At 40.3% G+C, this 17500-nt stretch overlaps 1 protein-coding gene across 3 annotated transcripts in view; it reads right to left on the bottom strand.

The window, feature by feature from the left end:
* Positions 1-17500, bottom strand: part of LOC133540948 (gametocyte-specific factor 1-like) — a 35958-nt gene that overhangs the window by 11311 nt on the left and 7147 nt on the right. The window contains exons 1-5 of one of the 3 annotated variants that reach the window (XM_061884032.1): positions 14304-14386; positions 5022-5122; positions 4816-4922; positions 2834-2960; positions 2688-2768 (exon numbers count right to left, since the gene is read on the bottom strand). In XM_061884032.1, the coding sequence (XP_061740016.1) occupies positions 2688-2768; positions 2834-2960; positions 4816-4922; positions 5022-5100 (394 nt within the window). In that variant the 5' untranslated portion in view covers positions 5101-5122; positions 14304-14386. Of the gene's footprint in view, positions 1-2687; positions 2769-2833; positions 2961-4815; positions 4923-5021; positions 5123-14303; positions 14387-17500 lie in introns of those variants that run through there. The other 2 variants (XM_061884031.1, XM_061884033.1) reach the window with 2 other exon arrangements.

Genomic DNA, 17500 nt, shown 5'->3' with positions numbered 1-17500 from the left:
GGTCATGAGCTTTGGGTCATGACCGAAAGGATAAGATCACGGGTACAAGCGGCCGAAATGAGTTTCCTCCGCCGTGTGGCGGCGCTCTCCCTTAGAGATAGGGTGAGAAGCTCTGCCATCCGGGAGGAACTCAAACTAAAGCCTCTGCTCCTCCACATCGAGAGGAGCCAGATGAGGTGGTTCGGGCATCTGGTAAGGATGCCACCCGAACGCCTCCCTAGGGAGGTGTTTAGGGCACGTCCAACCGGTAGGAGGCCACGGGGAAGACCCAGGACACGTTGGGAAGACTATGTCTCCCGGCTGGCCCGGGAACGCCTCGGGAAGAGCTAGGTTTTCCTGCTTAGGCTGTTGCCCCCGCGACCCGACCTCGGACAAGCGGAAGAAGATGGATGGATGGATAGACGGTCCGTAAAATCATCAAAAAGTTTAGAGAATCTGGAAAAATCACTGCACGTAAGCGATATTACAGACTTTTGATCCCTCAGGCGGTACTGCATCAAAAACAGACATCAGTGTTTAAAGGATATCACCACATGGGCTCATTAACACTTTATAAAACCACTGTCAGTAACTACAGTTGGTTGCTACATCTGTAAGTGCAAGTGCGTCGGTTGAAGTGGGCGGGGTTGGGGACGCTGGGGTGTATCATACAGTCAGGAAGTTTCATGGATGAAAAGGATTCTGGTTATTTGTTGTGTTGGGTTTATGTTGTGTTACTGTGAGGATGTTCACTCGAAATGTGTTTGTCATTCTTGTTTGGTGCGGGTTCACAGTGTGATGCATATTAGTAAGAGTGCTAAATTTGTTTATATCACAACCTTCAGTGTAACTTGTGTGGCTGTTGACCAAGTATGCCTTGCAATCTCGTACGTGTGACGATAGAAGCAGCGAAATGTCCGGCCGGCACGCAGATAGCATGGCGTAAAGGCGGGCGCGATGACATGTTGCAGACTACGTTAAAAGTAAAGCCATCACGGCACACTCTAAATATTGTAGTCTGAGTGAAAATTCGGAGAATGTTAGCCCCGAGTGATGTCTGGGAGAGGCACCAAAATCCGGAAACCCCCTGATTATATCGGCGATTATGCAGCTGAGCCAGATCAGAGTGGCCAAAGAGCCTCATGCGGCTCCGGAGCTGCGGGTTGCCGACCCCTGGTATACGCCCTCGCGAAGCAGAGAGGTAGCAGTTTGGGTAACATTATCTGTGATGCTAGCACAGCCGTGCGACTGGGTAATACGAGAGAAAGAAGGTGCAAATGAAGGAAGAATTAATTCCCCCAAAAAACAGCACGGGGTCCATCGTCTGGCGGTGGTTTGGCTTCAAGCGGGAATATGTCTAACAGACAACCGTTATAAGTCAAGCACGCAGCACAAGTGTTTCTATAAAAAAGTAGCATTATTGCTAATATGTAGCATCTTTTAAAAAGTCACCCGCTGGAGAATGAAGAGTGCTTCAAACTGTATGTCAAAATCTCCGTTCGGTGCCACACCATCAAAATGCCGAGGCAAACATTTCCACATCAACACCGTATGAAAAAAATAGAATTAATAACGTCCGTAGTAACCTACCACATAGCGAAGGACGAACACTATTTGATTTCCTATTTTGCAGCTCATTTTTATTTGACACTTAAAATGTCTCTGACACTCTTGCACATTCTGTTTTGGGAATGACATGTTTGTGCCATTGCTTAATAATTGTTTAATAAATACAGTTTGTCAATAGACTTAGTTGTGATTTCTTTCTCTGCATGAAAGTTTAAAAGTAGCATATATTAATTCAATATGAGGAAGAATGTTTTAATGTAGACACATAGAATCATCATACTGATGTGATTATATGTATCAAGAGTTAATTCAAGTCCAAGGCAAAATATCGAGACATATATCGTGTATCGCGATATGGCCTAGAAATATCGAGATATTAAAAAAAAGGCCATATCGCCCAGCCCTTTGGGCATTCATTGCTGGTTTTCAGCTTTGCTGCTTACGTGTAGTGATTTCTCCAGATTCTTTGAAACTTATATAACAGACCATAGATGGTGAAATCCCTAAATTCCTTGCAAAAGCTGGTTGAGAAATGTTGTTCTTAAGCAATTCGCTCACACATTTGTTTACACAGTGGTGACCTTCATAGCTATCTTGTTTTATACCCAATCATGGCACTTGAGTCACTTGAGAAAAGCGCTATATAAATATAATTCACTTCACTAAATATAATTCACTTCACTCATCTGTTCCGAATTAGCCTGTTCACCGGTAAGAATCTTTACATAAGTGTTTGATGAGCATTCCTCAATTTTCAGTCTTTTTTGCCACTTGTGCGAGCTTTTTCGAAACATGTTGCAGGCATCGAATTCCAAATTAACTAATATTTGCAAAAAACGTGGTTTTTCATTTCGAACGTTGGATATCTCGTCTTTGCAGTGTGTTCAATTGAATATAGGTTGAAAGGGATTTGCAAATCATTGTGTTCTGTTTTTATTTACCATTTACACAACGTGCCAACTTCACTGTTTTTTGTATATATAGCGTTACCCCAACTGATTGTATAAAAAGAAATTACTAACTCACAAATTAACACTTAAGTATTTGTAATGAGCCCAAAGCACAAACATAGGAAATAGTGTATTTGTGAGAATGTTGTAGCAGAACTAAAGTGTGGATGACAAAGTTATTAATCTCACCATTCTCCCAGTCTTCAGTCATGTCTGCGCTGAATTGGGACCTGATTGGAACGTCCCATTTTCTGGGTTTTTCAACTCCTGCTGCCAAACAGAGCAGCTGTCAAGTCAAAAGCAACACATTAAGATGAGCGGAGGAGTCTTCTCACCACTGTCTGTGTCCATGGAAATTTTGTATGGACATGTGTCAGTGTGGCTGGCCAGCTTCTCTTTAGGCACAAGGTGGCAAGCATTGAACGGACAGGTTCTGAGTTCCTTTGCCAGTTGTGGATGGTTCTGTACCAATAAAGCAATTGTCAAATATACATTCGACTGGGCACAGAAAACAAAGAACAATTCAGAAAAAGGTGGAGTTGGGGTATTTTTGAAAGGATTTCAAACATAACTAGCACAACTTGACTCGCAGGGCTACCAAATAGACCTGCAAGATATGTACATACAGTCATAGTCAAAAGTTTACATACACTTGTAAAGAACAATGTCATGGCTGTCTTAGGTTTCCAATAATTTCTACAATTCCTATTTTTTTTGTCATCGAGTGATTGGAGGACATACTTGGTCACAAAAAACATTCATGAAGTTTGGTTCCTTTATAAATTTATTATGGGTCTACTGAAAATGTGACCAAATCTGCTGGGTCTAAAGTATACATACAACAATGTTAATATTTGGTTACATGTCCCTTGGCAAGTTTCACTGCAATAAGGCGCTTTTGGTAGCTATCCACAAGCTTATGGTTGAATGTTTGACCACTGCTGACAAAATTGGTGCAGTTCAGCTTAATTTGTTGGTTTTCTGACATGGACTTGTTTCTTTAGCATTTTCCACACATTTAAGTCAGGACTTTGGGAAGGCCATTCCAAAACCTTCATTCTAGCCTGACTTAGCCATTTCTTTACCACTTTTGACGTGTGTTTGGGGTCATTGTCCTGTTGGAACACCAAACTGTGCCCAAGACCCAACCTCCAACCTGATGATTTTAGCTTGTCCTTAAGAATTTGTAGGTAATCCTCCTTTTTCATTGTCCCATGCTTGACGTGTTCCTGGGATTAAGCCTCACCTTTTCTCCTCCCAAGATCCATCCATACATCCTTCCATTTTTTACCGCTTATTCCCTTTGGGGTCGCTGGTGCCTATCTCAGCTACAATCCTGGACAAGTCGCCACCTCATCGCAGGGCCAACACAGATAGACAAACAACATTCACACTCACATTCACACACTAGGGCCAATTTAGTGTTGCCAATCAACCTATCCCAAGGTGCATGTCTTTGGAGGTGGGAGGAAGCCGGAGTACCCGGAGGGAACCCACGCAGTCACGGGGAGGACATGCAAACTCCACACAGAAAGATCCCGAGCCCAGGATTGAACCCAGGACTACTCAGGACCTTCGTATTGTGAGGCAGACGCACTAACCCCTCTACCACTGTAATGCCCTCCTCCTCCCAACATATTGCTGGGTATTGTGGCCAAACAGCTATTTTTTTGTTTCATCTGACCACAGAACTTTCCTCCAAAAGGTCTTATCTTTGTCCATGTGATGTCTTCAGGACAACCTAAAATCATCAGCCTGGGAGGTTGGGTCTTTAGCGCAGTTGGGTGTACCAACAGAACAATGACCCCAAACACATGTCAAAAATAATGGTTAAATCAGGTTAGAATTATGGTTTTAGAATGGCCTTCCCTAAGTACTGACTTAAAACGTGTGGACAATGCTGAAAAAACAAGTCCATGCCAGAAAACCAACACATTTAGCTGAGTTGCACCAATTTTGTCAAGAGGAGTGGTCAAAAATTCAACCAGAAACTTGCCAGAAGTGTATGGATTGCTTCCAAAAGCACCTTATTGCAGTGAAACTTGCCATGGGACATGTAACCAAATATTAACATTGCTACATGTATACTTTTGACCAAGCAGATTTAGTCACATTTTCATTAGAGCCATAATAAAATTCATGAAAGAACCAAACTTCATTAATGTTTTTGTGACAAACAAGTATGTGTTTCAATCACTCCATCACAAAAAAATAAGAGTTGTAGAAATTATTGGAAACTCAAGACAGCAATCACATTATGTTCTTTACAAGTGTATGTAAACTTTTGACCACAACTGTACATTCCCTGCCCACTCACCTTTTTGCATTTTATAATGTGATATGGTAGGCGACAAACACGAATCTGGTGGTTCTTATCAAAGGGGCACTGGAATAGTCTGTCCGGGTCAAAGTCTCCTTTTTCCTCTTTGATATGAGAAAAAAAAAAAGTTTTGAATGATTCAAGGAACTTCATCATACCAGCACACACAAGATGGCATGACAATAATGTGGCGAAACTATTACCTGATACTTCTGGAAACATTCTCTCCACTGAACGAGTCTGACATGGTCCAATGCTGCTCCCAAATCTAATGGTTGTCATGATCCAACTTTTTAGAGTTTGCCTTTCAAACAGAAAAACTTTTAAAACCTTCTCATTTAAAAAGCAGTGAATATGCGTGTCCAGTTTGTCATCACATAAGTTTAAAAATAACCAAAAAATGTAATGCAAGTCCATCACACCCTCATCAAATGTTGAATATTACAAAAGCATTGTTATATTTACAGTTCTGTTAACTGTACTAATTTGAAGCCACAGAAAATATAAACGTAAAAACAATGTCATCTTTTTGAGAATTTATTTATGCAAGTGATAGAAATGCAATCCTCAGGGCATTCAATCGACCGCAACTGTACTGTTACAATGACATAGATGAATGAGAGTATTCATAGACTATATAAATGTATTTAGGCAGTGAGGATTTTTTGCCTATATACACTTCATCAGAATACATTTGAAATGAAACATTCATGTAATTGAAGTGTAGAACTTTAACTTAAAATGTATCACAAAAATATGGCGGCATTACCATTTAGGGCAGGTTGCCCAAAATGTGGCCCGGGGACTATTTGTGGAGTTTTGTTGGCCCGCAGCATATTGTCAAAAAATTAAAAACGAACGAAATAAAGCAAAAAGACCTAATTAAATAAGAAAAATCTTAACTTTTGGTGCTAATAATGAAACACTTTGTCACCTATAATACAAAGCTGACACAAAATGTTGACTTTAAATATATATATGTGTCTGTTTTTAGCAATTATTTTACATAATAAAATATTAAATTGCCCCCCGCATCCTTTGCTTTTTCAGTATGCATTCCAAGCTAACTGATTGGTGATTGAGATCAATGCTGCCTTTGCCTGTGATCTCTGCAAAATAACACAATCACACCTAACCTTATCCGCGTCCACACACAAGGCCACCTTTTAAGACCCCCCACCTCTCTCGGTTCGCCTGCGCAACGTGACCTAGTACGCACGTGCGGGTAAATTTCATTTAAAAAAATGCCCGAGTTATATAGTCGCCTCTGACCTGGAAGTGCATTCTTTCTATCTGCGACGGTATAGAAAATGGCTGCTCTTTTGTAAATAAGAGAATTCTTTGTGTGGTTTGACGAGATGGAGTTAGTCTTAAAAGTGACTAAAGACTATAAAACCTCCATGGCGGCAAGGAATGTTGTTTAGGAGTCTTCGCCATCAAAATATGATGACATTCTGTCATGGTTTTTGGAGTGATACCCATCGCCAGTGGAGGCCAGCTAGAGCAGCAAAGGTTTTTCCCACCAAAAGGAGGACATAACTTAAGATATATTTCAGTGACAAGGTTATTCTGTCTTAATTTAACCACGCTTCCTGTGTGGGCGGGGTCTTTCTGGCGTCACTTCCTCTCCAGACTCACTTTGTAAACGATCAATGAATCCATACAAAAATAAATGATAAATGGGTTGTACTTGTATAGTAGCGCTTTTCTACCTTTAAGGTACTCAAAGCGCTTTGACAGTACTTCCACAATTACCCATTCACACACAGATGGAGGGAGCTGCCATGCAAGGCGCTAACCAGCACCCATCAGGAGCAAGGATGAAGTGTCTTGCTCAGGACACAACGGACATGACGAGGTTGGTACTAGGTGGGAATTGAACCAGGGACCCTCTTCCACTGTGCCGGAGATTCAAGAAATACACGGCTGACTTACCCGTGTAAAAATTTGTCTGAGGAGGGGGACCTTAAACGCTGGTATAATGGCTAAAACGGGGCTATAGCTAAATAATTATTTGTTTAAGGGGTTACATGACTCAGTGTAGACATGGTCTAAATCAGTGGTTCTTAACCTTTCATATGTACATTCACAGAACCCTTCTTTAGTGAGAAATATGTTTGTTTTTTTCAAATTCAAGACAAAGTGCTATGATTTTGGTAACAGTTTAGTATGGGGAACATATTCTAAGTCAGTGGTTCTCAACCTTTTTTCAGTGATGTACCCCCTGTGAACATTTTTTTAAGTCAAGTACCCCCTAATCAGAGCAAAGCATTTTTGGTTGAAAAAAAGAGATGAAGTAAAATACAGCACTATGTCATCAGTTTCTGATTTATTAAATTGTATAACAGTGCAAAATATTGCTCATTTGTAGTAATCTTTCTTGAACTATTGGGAAAAGAATAACTAAAAACTTGTTGAAAAATAAACAAGTGATTCAATTATAAATAGAAATTTCTACACATAGAAGTAATCATCAACTTAGAGTTCCCTTTGGGGATTGTAATAGAGATCCATCTGGATTCATCAACTTCATTCTAAACATTTCTTCACAAAAAAATTAATCTTTAACATCAATATTTATGGAACATGTCCACAAAACATCTAGCTGTCAACACTGAATATTGCATTGTTGGCGGTGGTTATTTATTTTTTATTTATGTTTTTTTTTTTTTGTCATGACAAAGGGAGTTCTTTGGTTGGTGCACTAATTGTAAGTGTATCTTGTGTTTTTATTGTTGATTTAATAATAATAAAAAAAAAAATAATAATAAAATATTATTCTGCGGCCCCGTACCAAGCGAGCCGCGGCCCGGTACTAAGTGATAAAGACTTAATTTAGAGTTATTTGGTTAGGGTTAGGGTTATAATAAGGCCGTGCCGAATAAGGCATTAATAAGAACTTAATGACTAGTTAAGAGCCAATATGTTACTAATTTGCATGTTAATAAGCACCTGTATTAATGGTGAATATGTTCCCCATACTTAAGTGTTACCATGTTTTTTTTACTGGTGCACAAAATTAACCGTGCATGAACATCACCTTGTTCAAACAACAAAACCCAACACAGTGTATAAACTCACAACAAATTACACACCTTCAAATCAGTCAGCTGTTGCCATATCCGTAATACGCCGCTAGGGAGAAGTTTGTATTTACACAATGAGTCAGGTGTGTTTTGACCTCCGCCGAACCCCTGAGGCCGACTCACCGAACCCAGGTTAAGAACCACTGGTCTAAATGTTGTCAAATCTATCAAGAAAGTCCTAGCCTCCGACTGTTCAACCTGGGTAAAAATCTAACAATATTGTGATAAAAGGGCTTCCATCCAAGTTTTCTTTCATGTCAAACAATTAGTCTCTAATTACAAAACTAAAATTGTGATAAAAGGACTTCTATTCAAGTTTTCTTTAATGTAAAACATTGAGGTTCTAATTACCTTGCGCGGTAATGAAGTCAGAGAGCCAGCTTCAGCTTGTGGTGCCCAAGACGAGACTTAAAATCGGGGGAGACAGGGCCTTCTCTGTGGTCGGCCCTAAGCTCTCGAACACTCCAATCTAACAATATTGTGATAAAAGGACTTCCATCCAAGTTTTTTGTCATGTAAAACAATGAGGCTCTAATTACAAAACTAAAATTGTGATAAAAAGGACTTCCATCCAAGTTTTCTGTCATGTAAAACAATGAGGTTGTAATTACAAAACTAATATTGTGATGTAAACATTTCCATCCAAGTTTTCTGTAATGTAAAACATTGAGGTTCTAATTACCTTGCGCGGTAATGAAGTCAGAGAGCCAGCTTCAGCTTGTGGTGCCCAAGACGAGACTTAAAGGCCTACTGAAACCCACTACTACTGACCACGCAGTCTGATAGTTTATATATCAATGATGAAATATTAACATTGCAACACATGCCAATACGGCCTTTTTAGTTTACTAAATTGCAATTTCAAATTTCGCACGGAGTTTCTTGTTAAAAACGTTGCGGAATTATGACGCGTGCACGTGACGTCACGGACTGTCAGGAAATATTAGCGCAGCACCATTAGCGGCTAAAAGTCGTCTCTTTTCATCGCGCAATTACACAGTATTCTGGACACCTGTGTTGCTGAATCTTTTGCAATTTGTTAAATTAATAATGGAGAAGTCAAAGTAGAAAGGAGTTTGGAAACTTTAGCCTTTAGCCACACAAACACACGGTGATTCCTTGTTTAAAATTCCCGGAGGTGAAGCTTCACTATGGATCAGAGCGGTCAAGCGAACATGGTTCCCGACCACTTGTTAACCGGCAGGTTTCGGTGAGAAAATTGTGTTAAAAGGTCACCTCTCTCCGGAGATCTGTGGAGTTTGCGCCGTCCTTGTATCTGCCGTGACTCTCCTCAGACACTGGCCTCAACACACCCGATGAAAAGAGACGACTTTTAGCCGCTAATGGTATTCCGCTAATATTTCCTGACAGTCCGTGACGTCACGCGCACGCGTCATAATTCCGCGACATTTTCAACAAGAAACTCCACGGGAAATTTAAAATTGCAATTTAGTAAACTAAAAAGGCCGTATTGGCGTGTGTTGCAATGTTAATATTTCATATTGATACACCCCTCCGACTATCAAGTACTATTTAATCTCACTAAAACACTAGCAACACAATAGAAAGATAAAGGATTTCCCAGAATTGTCCTAGTAAATGTGTCTAAAAACATCTCAATCCGGCCCAATGCAATCGCCATTTTTTTTTTTTTTCTAGTCCGTCGCTATCAATACCCTTAAACACGAAGCTTTCATCCTCGCTCAAATTAAAATGGGGAAATTGTCGTTTTCTCGGTCCGAATAGCACTTTTTGTTGGAGGCTCCCATTAAAAAAAATGTGAATATGTGAGGAGCCATCACACAAGTGACGTCATCGTTTGTGACTTCCGGTGGAGGCAGGGATTTTGTCTTAGCACCGAAAGTTGCGAACTTTATCGTGGATGTTCTCTACTAAATCTTTTCAGCAAAAATATGGCAATATTGCGAAATGATCAAGTATGACACATAGAATGGACCTGCTATCCCCGTTCAAATAAGAAAATGTCATTTCAGTAGGCCTTTAAAGCCAGGGGAGACAGGGCCTTCTTTGTGCGCGGTCCTAAGCTTGGAGTGTTTCAAGTCTCGTCTTAAAGGCCTACTGAAACCCACTACTACCCACCACGCAGTCTGATAATTTATATATCAATAATGAAATATTAACACTGCAATACATGCCAATACGGCCTTTTTAGTTTACTAAATTCCAATTTTAAATTTCCCGGGAGTTTCGACTTTGAAATGTCGTGTAATGATGACGTGTACGCAAGACGTCAAGGGTTTTTAGGAAGTATGAGCGCTGCACACACACACAGTTAAAAGTCGTCCGCTTTAACGGCATAATTATACAGTATTTTGGACATCTGTGTTGCTGAATCTTTTGCAATTTTTTCAATTAATATTGGAGAAGTCAGAGTAGAAAGATGGAGTTGGGAAGCTTTAGCCTTTAGCCACACAAACACACGGTGATTCCTTGTTTAAAATTCCTGGAGGTGAAACTTTCCTATGAATCAGAGCGCGGTCAAGAGAACATGGATCACGACCACATGTCAACCAGCAGGTTTCAGTGAGAAAATTGTGGTTAAAAAGTCAGTTCTTACCGGAGAAAAGCTGAGCTTGTGCCGTCCATTACTGCTGCCGTCGACTCCCCTGAGACACTGCGCGTCAAGACACCCGTGGAGACACCCTTCCGACTATCAGGTAATAATAAACTCACTAAAACACTAGCAACACAATAGAAAGTTAAGGGATTTCCCAGAATTAACTTAGTATATGTCTCTAAAAACATCGGAATCCGTCCCAATGCAATCACTTTTTTTTTTCTTATTGAATATGTGAGGAGCCATCACACGGGTGACGTCATCGTCTGAGACTTCCGGTAGAGGCAGGGCTTTTCTCTTAGCACCGAAAATTGCAAACTTTATCGTGGATGTTCTCTACTAAATCTTTTCAGCAAAAATATGGCAATATCGCGAAATGATCAAGTATGACACAGAATGGACCTGCTATCCCCGTTTGAATAAAAAAAATTTCATTTCAGTAGGCCTTTAAAACCAGGGAAGACAGGGCCTTCTCTGTGGTCTGCCCTAAGCTCTAGAACACTCTGCCCCTTCATGTTCAAACTGCTCCCACAGTGGAGTGTTTCAAGTCTCTTCTTAAAGGCCTACTGAAACCCACTACTACCCACCACACAGTCTGATAGTTTATATATCAATGATGAAATATTAACATTGCAACACATGCCAATACGGCCTTTTAAGTTGACTAAATTACAATTTTAAATTTCCCGGGAGTTTCGTCTTCGAAACGTTGTGTAATGACGTGTACGCAAGATGTCACAGATTTATAGGAAGTATGAGCGCTGCACACACACACACACACACACAGCTAAAAGTCGTCTGCTTCACCGGCATAATTATACAGCATTTTGGATTTCTGTGTTGCTGAATCTTTTGCAATTTGTTCAATTAATATCGGCGAAGTCACAGTAGAAAGATGGAGTTGGGAAGCTTTAACCTTTAGCCACACAAACACACAGTGATTCCTTGTTTAAAATTCCTGGAGGTGAAACTTTCCTATTGATCACAGCACGGTCAAGAGAACATATATCCTGACCACATGTCAACCAGCAGGTTTCGGTGAGAAAATTGTGGTTAAAAAGTCAGTTCTTACCGGAGAAAAACTGAGTTTGTGCCGTCCATTACTGCTGCCGTCGACTCCCCTGAGACACTGCGCGTCAAGACACCCGTGTAGACACCCTTCCGACTATCAGGTAATATTAAACTCACTAAAACACTAGCAACACACTAGAAAGATAAAGGATTTCCCAGAATTAACCTAGTAAATGTCTCTAAAAACATCGGAATCCGTCCCAATGCAATCACTTTTTTTTTTTTTGTAACTTTTTTTTCTTGTTGAATATGTTAGGAGCCATCACACGGGTGACGTCATCATCTGAGACTTCCGGTAGAGGCAAGGCTTTTCTCTTAGCACCGAAAGTTGCGAACTTTATCGTGGATGTTCTCTACTAAATCCTTTCAGCAAAAATATAGCAATATCGCGAAATGATCAAGTATGACACATAGAATGGACCTGCTATCCCCGTTTGAATAAAAAAAATCTCATTTCAGTAGGCCTTTAAAACCAGGGAAGACAGGGCCTTCTCTGTGGTCGGCTCTAAGCTCTAGAACACTCTGCCCCTTCATGTTCGAACTGTTCCCACAGTGGAGTGTTTCAAGTCTCGTCTTAAAGGCCTACTGAAACCCACTACTACCCACCACGCAGTCTGATAGTTTATACATCAATGATGAAATATTAACATTGCAACACATGCCAATACGGCCTTTTTAGTTTACTAAATTACAATTTTAAATTTCCCTGGAGTTTCGTCTTCGAAACATTGTGTAATGATGACGTGTACGCAAGATGTCACAGATTTATCGGAAGTATGAGCGCTGCACACACACACACACACACACACACAGCTAAAAGTCGTCTGCTTCAACGGCATAATTATACAGTATTTTGGACTTCTGTGTTGCTGAATCTTTTGCAATTTGTTCAATTAATATCGGAGAAGTCACGGTAGAAAGATGGAGTTGGGAAGCTTTAACCTTTAGCCACACAAACACACGGTGATTCCTTGTTTAAAATTCCTGGAGGTGAAACTTTCCTATGGATCACAGCGCGGTCAAGAGAACATATATCCCGACCACATGTCAACCAGCAGGTTTCGGTGAGAAAATTGTGGTTAAAAAGTCAGTTCTTACCGGAGAAAAGCTGAGTTTGTGCCGTCCATTACTGCTGCCGTCGACTCCCCTGAGACACTGCGCGTCAAGACACCCGTGGAGACACCCTTCCGACTATCAGGTAATATTAAACTCACTAAAACACTAGCAACACACTAGAAAGATAAGGGAGTTCCCAGAATTAACCTAGTAAATGTCTCTAAAAACATCGGAATCCGTCCCAATGCAATCGTGTTTTTTTTTTCCTAGGCCGTCGCTTTTAATATCCTCAAACACTAATCTTTCATCTTCGCTCAAATTAATGGGGAAATCGTCGTTTTCTCGGTCCGAATAGCACTTTGTGAATATGTGAGGAGCCATCACATGGGATAAGTCATCATCTGCGACTTCCGGTAGAAGCAGGGGTTTTGTCTTAGCACCGAAAGTTGCGAAATTTATCGTGGATGTTCTCTACTAAATCCTTTCAGCAAAAATATAGCAATATCGCAAAATGATCAAGTAGGACACACAGAATGGACCTGCTATCCCCGTTTGAATAAGAAAATCTCATTTCAGTAGGCCTTTAAAACCATGGGAGTCAGGGCCTTCTCTAGAAGCTCTAGAACACTCTGCCCCTCCATGTTTGAACTGCTCCCACAGTGGAGTGTTTCAAGTCTCGTCTTAAGACCAACTTTTATTCTTTGGCTTATAACACTACGCGAGTTGTGTGGTCCTCAGTGTTTTTAAAATTTTGATTTTTGATTTCAGAGGGGTTAGTGCGTCTGCCTCACAATACAAATGTCCTGCAGTCCTGTGTTCAATCCCAGGCTCGGAATATTTATGTGTGGAGTTTGCGTGTTCTTCCCGTGAATGCGTGGGTTCCCTCCGGGCACTCCGGCTTCCTCCCACCTCCAAAGACATGCACCTGGGGATAGGTTGATTGGCAACACTAAATTGGCCCTAGTGTGTGAATGTGAGTGTGAATGTCTGTCAATCTGTGTTGGCCCTGCGTTGAGGTGGCGACTTGTCCAGCGTGTACCCCGCCTTCCGCCCGATTGTAGCTGAGATACACGCCAGCGCCCCCAAAAAGGGAATAAGCGGTAGAAAATGGATGGATGGATGATTTTTATTTATTCTTTTAATTGGTTTTACCCTTTAAAATCGTTTTTACATCATTTTTTTATATCAGTTTTATATTTTTGTTTTTTAATTCAGTCATTGGTGGAGCTAAGGATAATTAAATATTGTTTTTATTATTGTTGTGCAGCACTTTGGAAACATTTCTGTTGTTTAAATGTGCGATATAAATAAAGTGGATTGGATAATTACAAAACTAATATTGTGATAAAAGGATTTCCATCCAAGTTTTCTGTAATATATAACAATGGGGTTCTAATCACAAAACTAATTAGGAAACTATTTAGACAAATGTACTGCAATAGATGAGGTGCGTCCAGGCGGTTTACTGGTAAATATTAAAACAAGAGTGGAAAAAGTACAGTTGAAAAGATATTTTTCTAAGCCTCGCTACACAAACAATAAAGAAGGAGACAACGTGGTCACAAACAGCTAACTTTGCAAGTCGCAGAACTATACTTACTATGTGCAGTTTCTCAAAATTGAAATAATTATGTTTAAAGTACGTACCCAAATATATATTTTATACGTTGTTGTAAGGAAAATGGGAGATTTACCTAGCGACGTTAGTTGATGGTTTGAAGGTGAAGATGTCTTGGAAATGTGTTGGATGAAGACGCGATACCTTGAGATTCCAGACCACGTGACCAATACGCAATGCACCCTGGGAAGTAGTGGCAACTCCTCTTATGTAGATCAAGGTGTCCAAAGTGCGGCCCGCGGGGTTTTTTTAACGGCCCCACCGCGGCACATTTTAAGAATACAATTTAAAAAAAATTAAAAACATAAAAAGTGGTATAAAAGAGCAAACAGGTGATATGTAACAAGAAATTGTTGCAATGCTTACTCTTATAACACAAAGCTGCCATGCAGGCTGTTTCTTTCTTTAAAAAATAATAATGAATCAAAATCAATGTCATTTTGAATTATAGACCTATTCAAGGCTTCGATGACGTCACATTAAATATTCCACTTTGAAATATTTTTGAGGGAAAAAATTGCATATTTTGTGTTTTGCCATATAGAAAAACTGAGCTGTTTTTTTTTTAGATTAGGGATTGGATTAGATTAGATAGTACTTTATTTATTCTGTCAGGAAAATTTAAATTTTCAGCACAATCCCATTCAAGATCAGACCAACATTACAGGGAGACAGAACAGGATGGCTGACGGGTCTGCCAGCTTCCAGCGCCACTTACAAAAAAGGTGAGATACAGGTAAACAAGTGTGTGTGTGTGTGTGTGTGTGTGCGGCGGGGGTGGGGGGCGTATAAGATTAAAATAAAATAAAATAAAATAATCGGTCTAAGCCTGGAGAGGGGTCCAGACTGAGGCCAAGGGAAAAAAACAACTCATAGCCATAGTACACATCCCTCTCACATGTGTGTAAGAGGGAAACATCAAAGAACACAAAGGACATTAAAGACATTAAAGCAGCGGATACAACCAGCCACTTCTACATACATACAGCTATGAAAAAAAAAGTAAAATAAACATATACACTGTAGTGGCCTCTGCGGTGTTCCACGCCATCGTCCACTGGGGTGAAGGGAGCACGGCCAGAGACAGGAGCAGACCCAACAAAGCAACCAAGAGAGCCGACTCCACTCTCGGCCGCCAACCAACTCTCGGCCAGTGTCCAGTCCGCATGAACTGGACACTGGCCTAAAACAAACAAAAAACATTAACAACAATAAAATTAATAATTGACGGATAGATCTGAAGTTGATCTTGAGATTATTGTGCTAAAAGTAAACGGTAAAAAAATATATATAATTTATTTTTTAACACTTTAATGAGTAGGACACTTTTGCATCCCCGATTATTTTAGTGTGATTTGTTTTTAAGTGTCGCTGCTCAAAAAATAATAATGAATCAAAATCCAAAATTAAGGCTTCCAATTATTATATAATCTCAAATATTCCACCTAAAAAGTGTTATTGGTTCAAAATATTGCATATTTTGTGTTTTTTCCATTTTTTTTCCTAATGTTCATCTAGAGATTTAAAACTTGAATAATAATGAAAATAATAATACTGAATAATGACACATTTTTTATATTTTTTTCGACCAAAACCCTTTGGGGTCCCCGGGATCAGAACTGAGTGGAGGCCTAAATGTATATTTTTTATACATATATTGTATTGGTTTTTAAAATAAGAATAATGTAAATAGCCCCCGCTTGCTTTGATTTTTCAGTGGGCGGCCCCCAGTGGAAAAAGTTTGGACACCCCTGATGTAGATCAATGGCTTATTTTTCTTTTTTAATATAGTCTTATCTGTTTTTGCTCTTATTCTGCGAGGAATATGTGACATTACTAAAAGATAGTCATTTTCAGTCAGTCTGAAAGTAAATATGTATGCTTTCTGCAGGAACCACATTCATGTAAAAGAGATTAATCTTTTTGGAAACAACAGTGGGGAGGTCAGTCTCTTTTTAGTCATGGCTCCAATAAATCTAGTGGAGTAGCCATTTTATTTTTGGTCGGGGGTGGGGCGTGGTTTATATATATATATATATGTTTATTTATATAGCCCTAAATCACTAGTATCTCAACGAGCTGCACAAACCACAACGACATCCTCGGTAGAGCCCACATAAGGGCAAGGAAAACTCACCCCAGTGGGACGTCGGTGACAGTGACTATGAGAAACCTTGGAGAGAACCCCCCCTTACCCCCGAAAGCAATGGATGTCGAGCGGGTCCAACATGATACTGTGTATGTTCAATCCATAGTGGATCCAACAAAACCGTGAGAGTCCAGCCCAAAGTGGATCCAACACAGTAGCAAGAGTCCCATCCATAGTGGAGCCAACAGGAAACCATCCCAAGCGGAGGTGGATCAGCAGCGCAGAGATGTCCCCAGCCGATACACAGGCGAGCGGCCCATCCTGGGTCCCGACTCTGGACAGCCAGTACTTCATCTATAGCCACCGGACCGGACCCCCTCCACAGGGAAGAGTGGGACAGAGGAGAGAATATATATATATATATATATATATATATATATATATATATATATATATATATATATATATATATATATACTTGAATTTTAGTGTTCATTTATTTGCACATTTACACACAGATAACACTCATCTACTCATTGTTGAGTTAAGCGTTGAGTTGTCCATCCTTGTTTTTCTAACCATATGCACGTACAGTAGATGGCAGGATTGTACTGTTTAATAGTCGAAACATTGCTGTTTGGCAGACAAACTGCTTTACGGTCGACGAAAACGAACTGCTGTTGTTGTGTCTTGTTTTACCGCGCTGTGAGGATGTTAATGAGACTGCCTAACAATAAACCCACATAAGAAACCAAGAACTCACCCTCGATCATTCTACAGTTATAACGTCATTGGGCAGACACCCTCTTTATACACGTCACGGTCACTCAGGTCTGCATGGAGCGTGGCCTCCAGCTCCGACTGAATTTCGGGAGATTTTCGGGAGAGGCACTGAATTTCGGGAGTCTCCCGGAAAATCCGGGAGGGTTGGCAAGTATGGTTTAAGTCATGTTCTGTTTGGTTTTTGGACACTCAGTTCCTGCTTTTTCACTCTTGCTTTGTCACCATAGCAACCATTAGTTTCACCTGTGTCACATTTGGAGTCCGCACCTGTTTTCACTAATCATGTCACTTATTTACACCGAAAGTTGCCAGGAAGTCAGCGTGGCGACTTTACCTCTGCTCACTTTATGCCATGCTCTCTGTTACTCATACTGTCCATAGTTATGCTCCTTGCCAGTTTA

Source organism: Nerophis ophidion, linkage group LG22 (genome assembly GCF_033978795.1).
Source record: "Nerophis ophidion isolate RoL-2023_Sa linkage group LG22, RoL_Noph_v1.0, whole genome shotgun sequence".
In the NCBI taxonomy this organism is placed as follows: Eukaryota; Metazoa; Chordata; class Actinopteri; order Syngnathiformes; family Syngnathidae; genus Nerophis; species Nerophis ophidion.
Note: the sequence above shows the minus strand (reverse complement) of the source record. Positions and strands in the feature narration are given on the sequence as shown.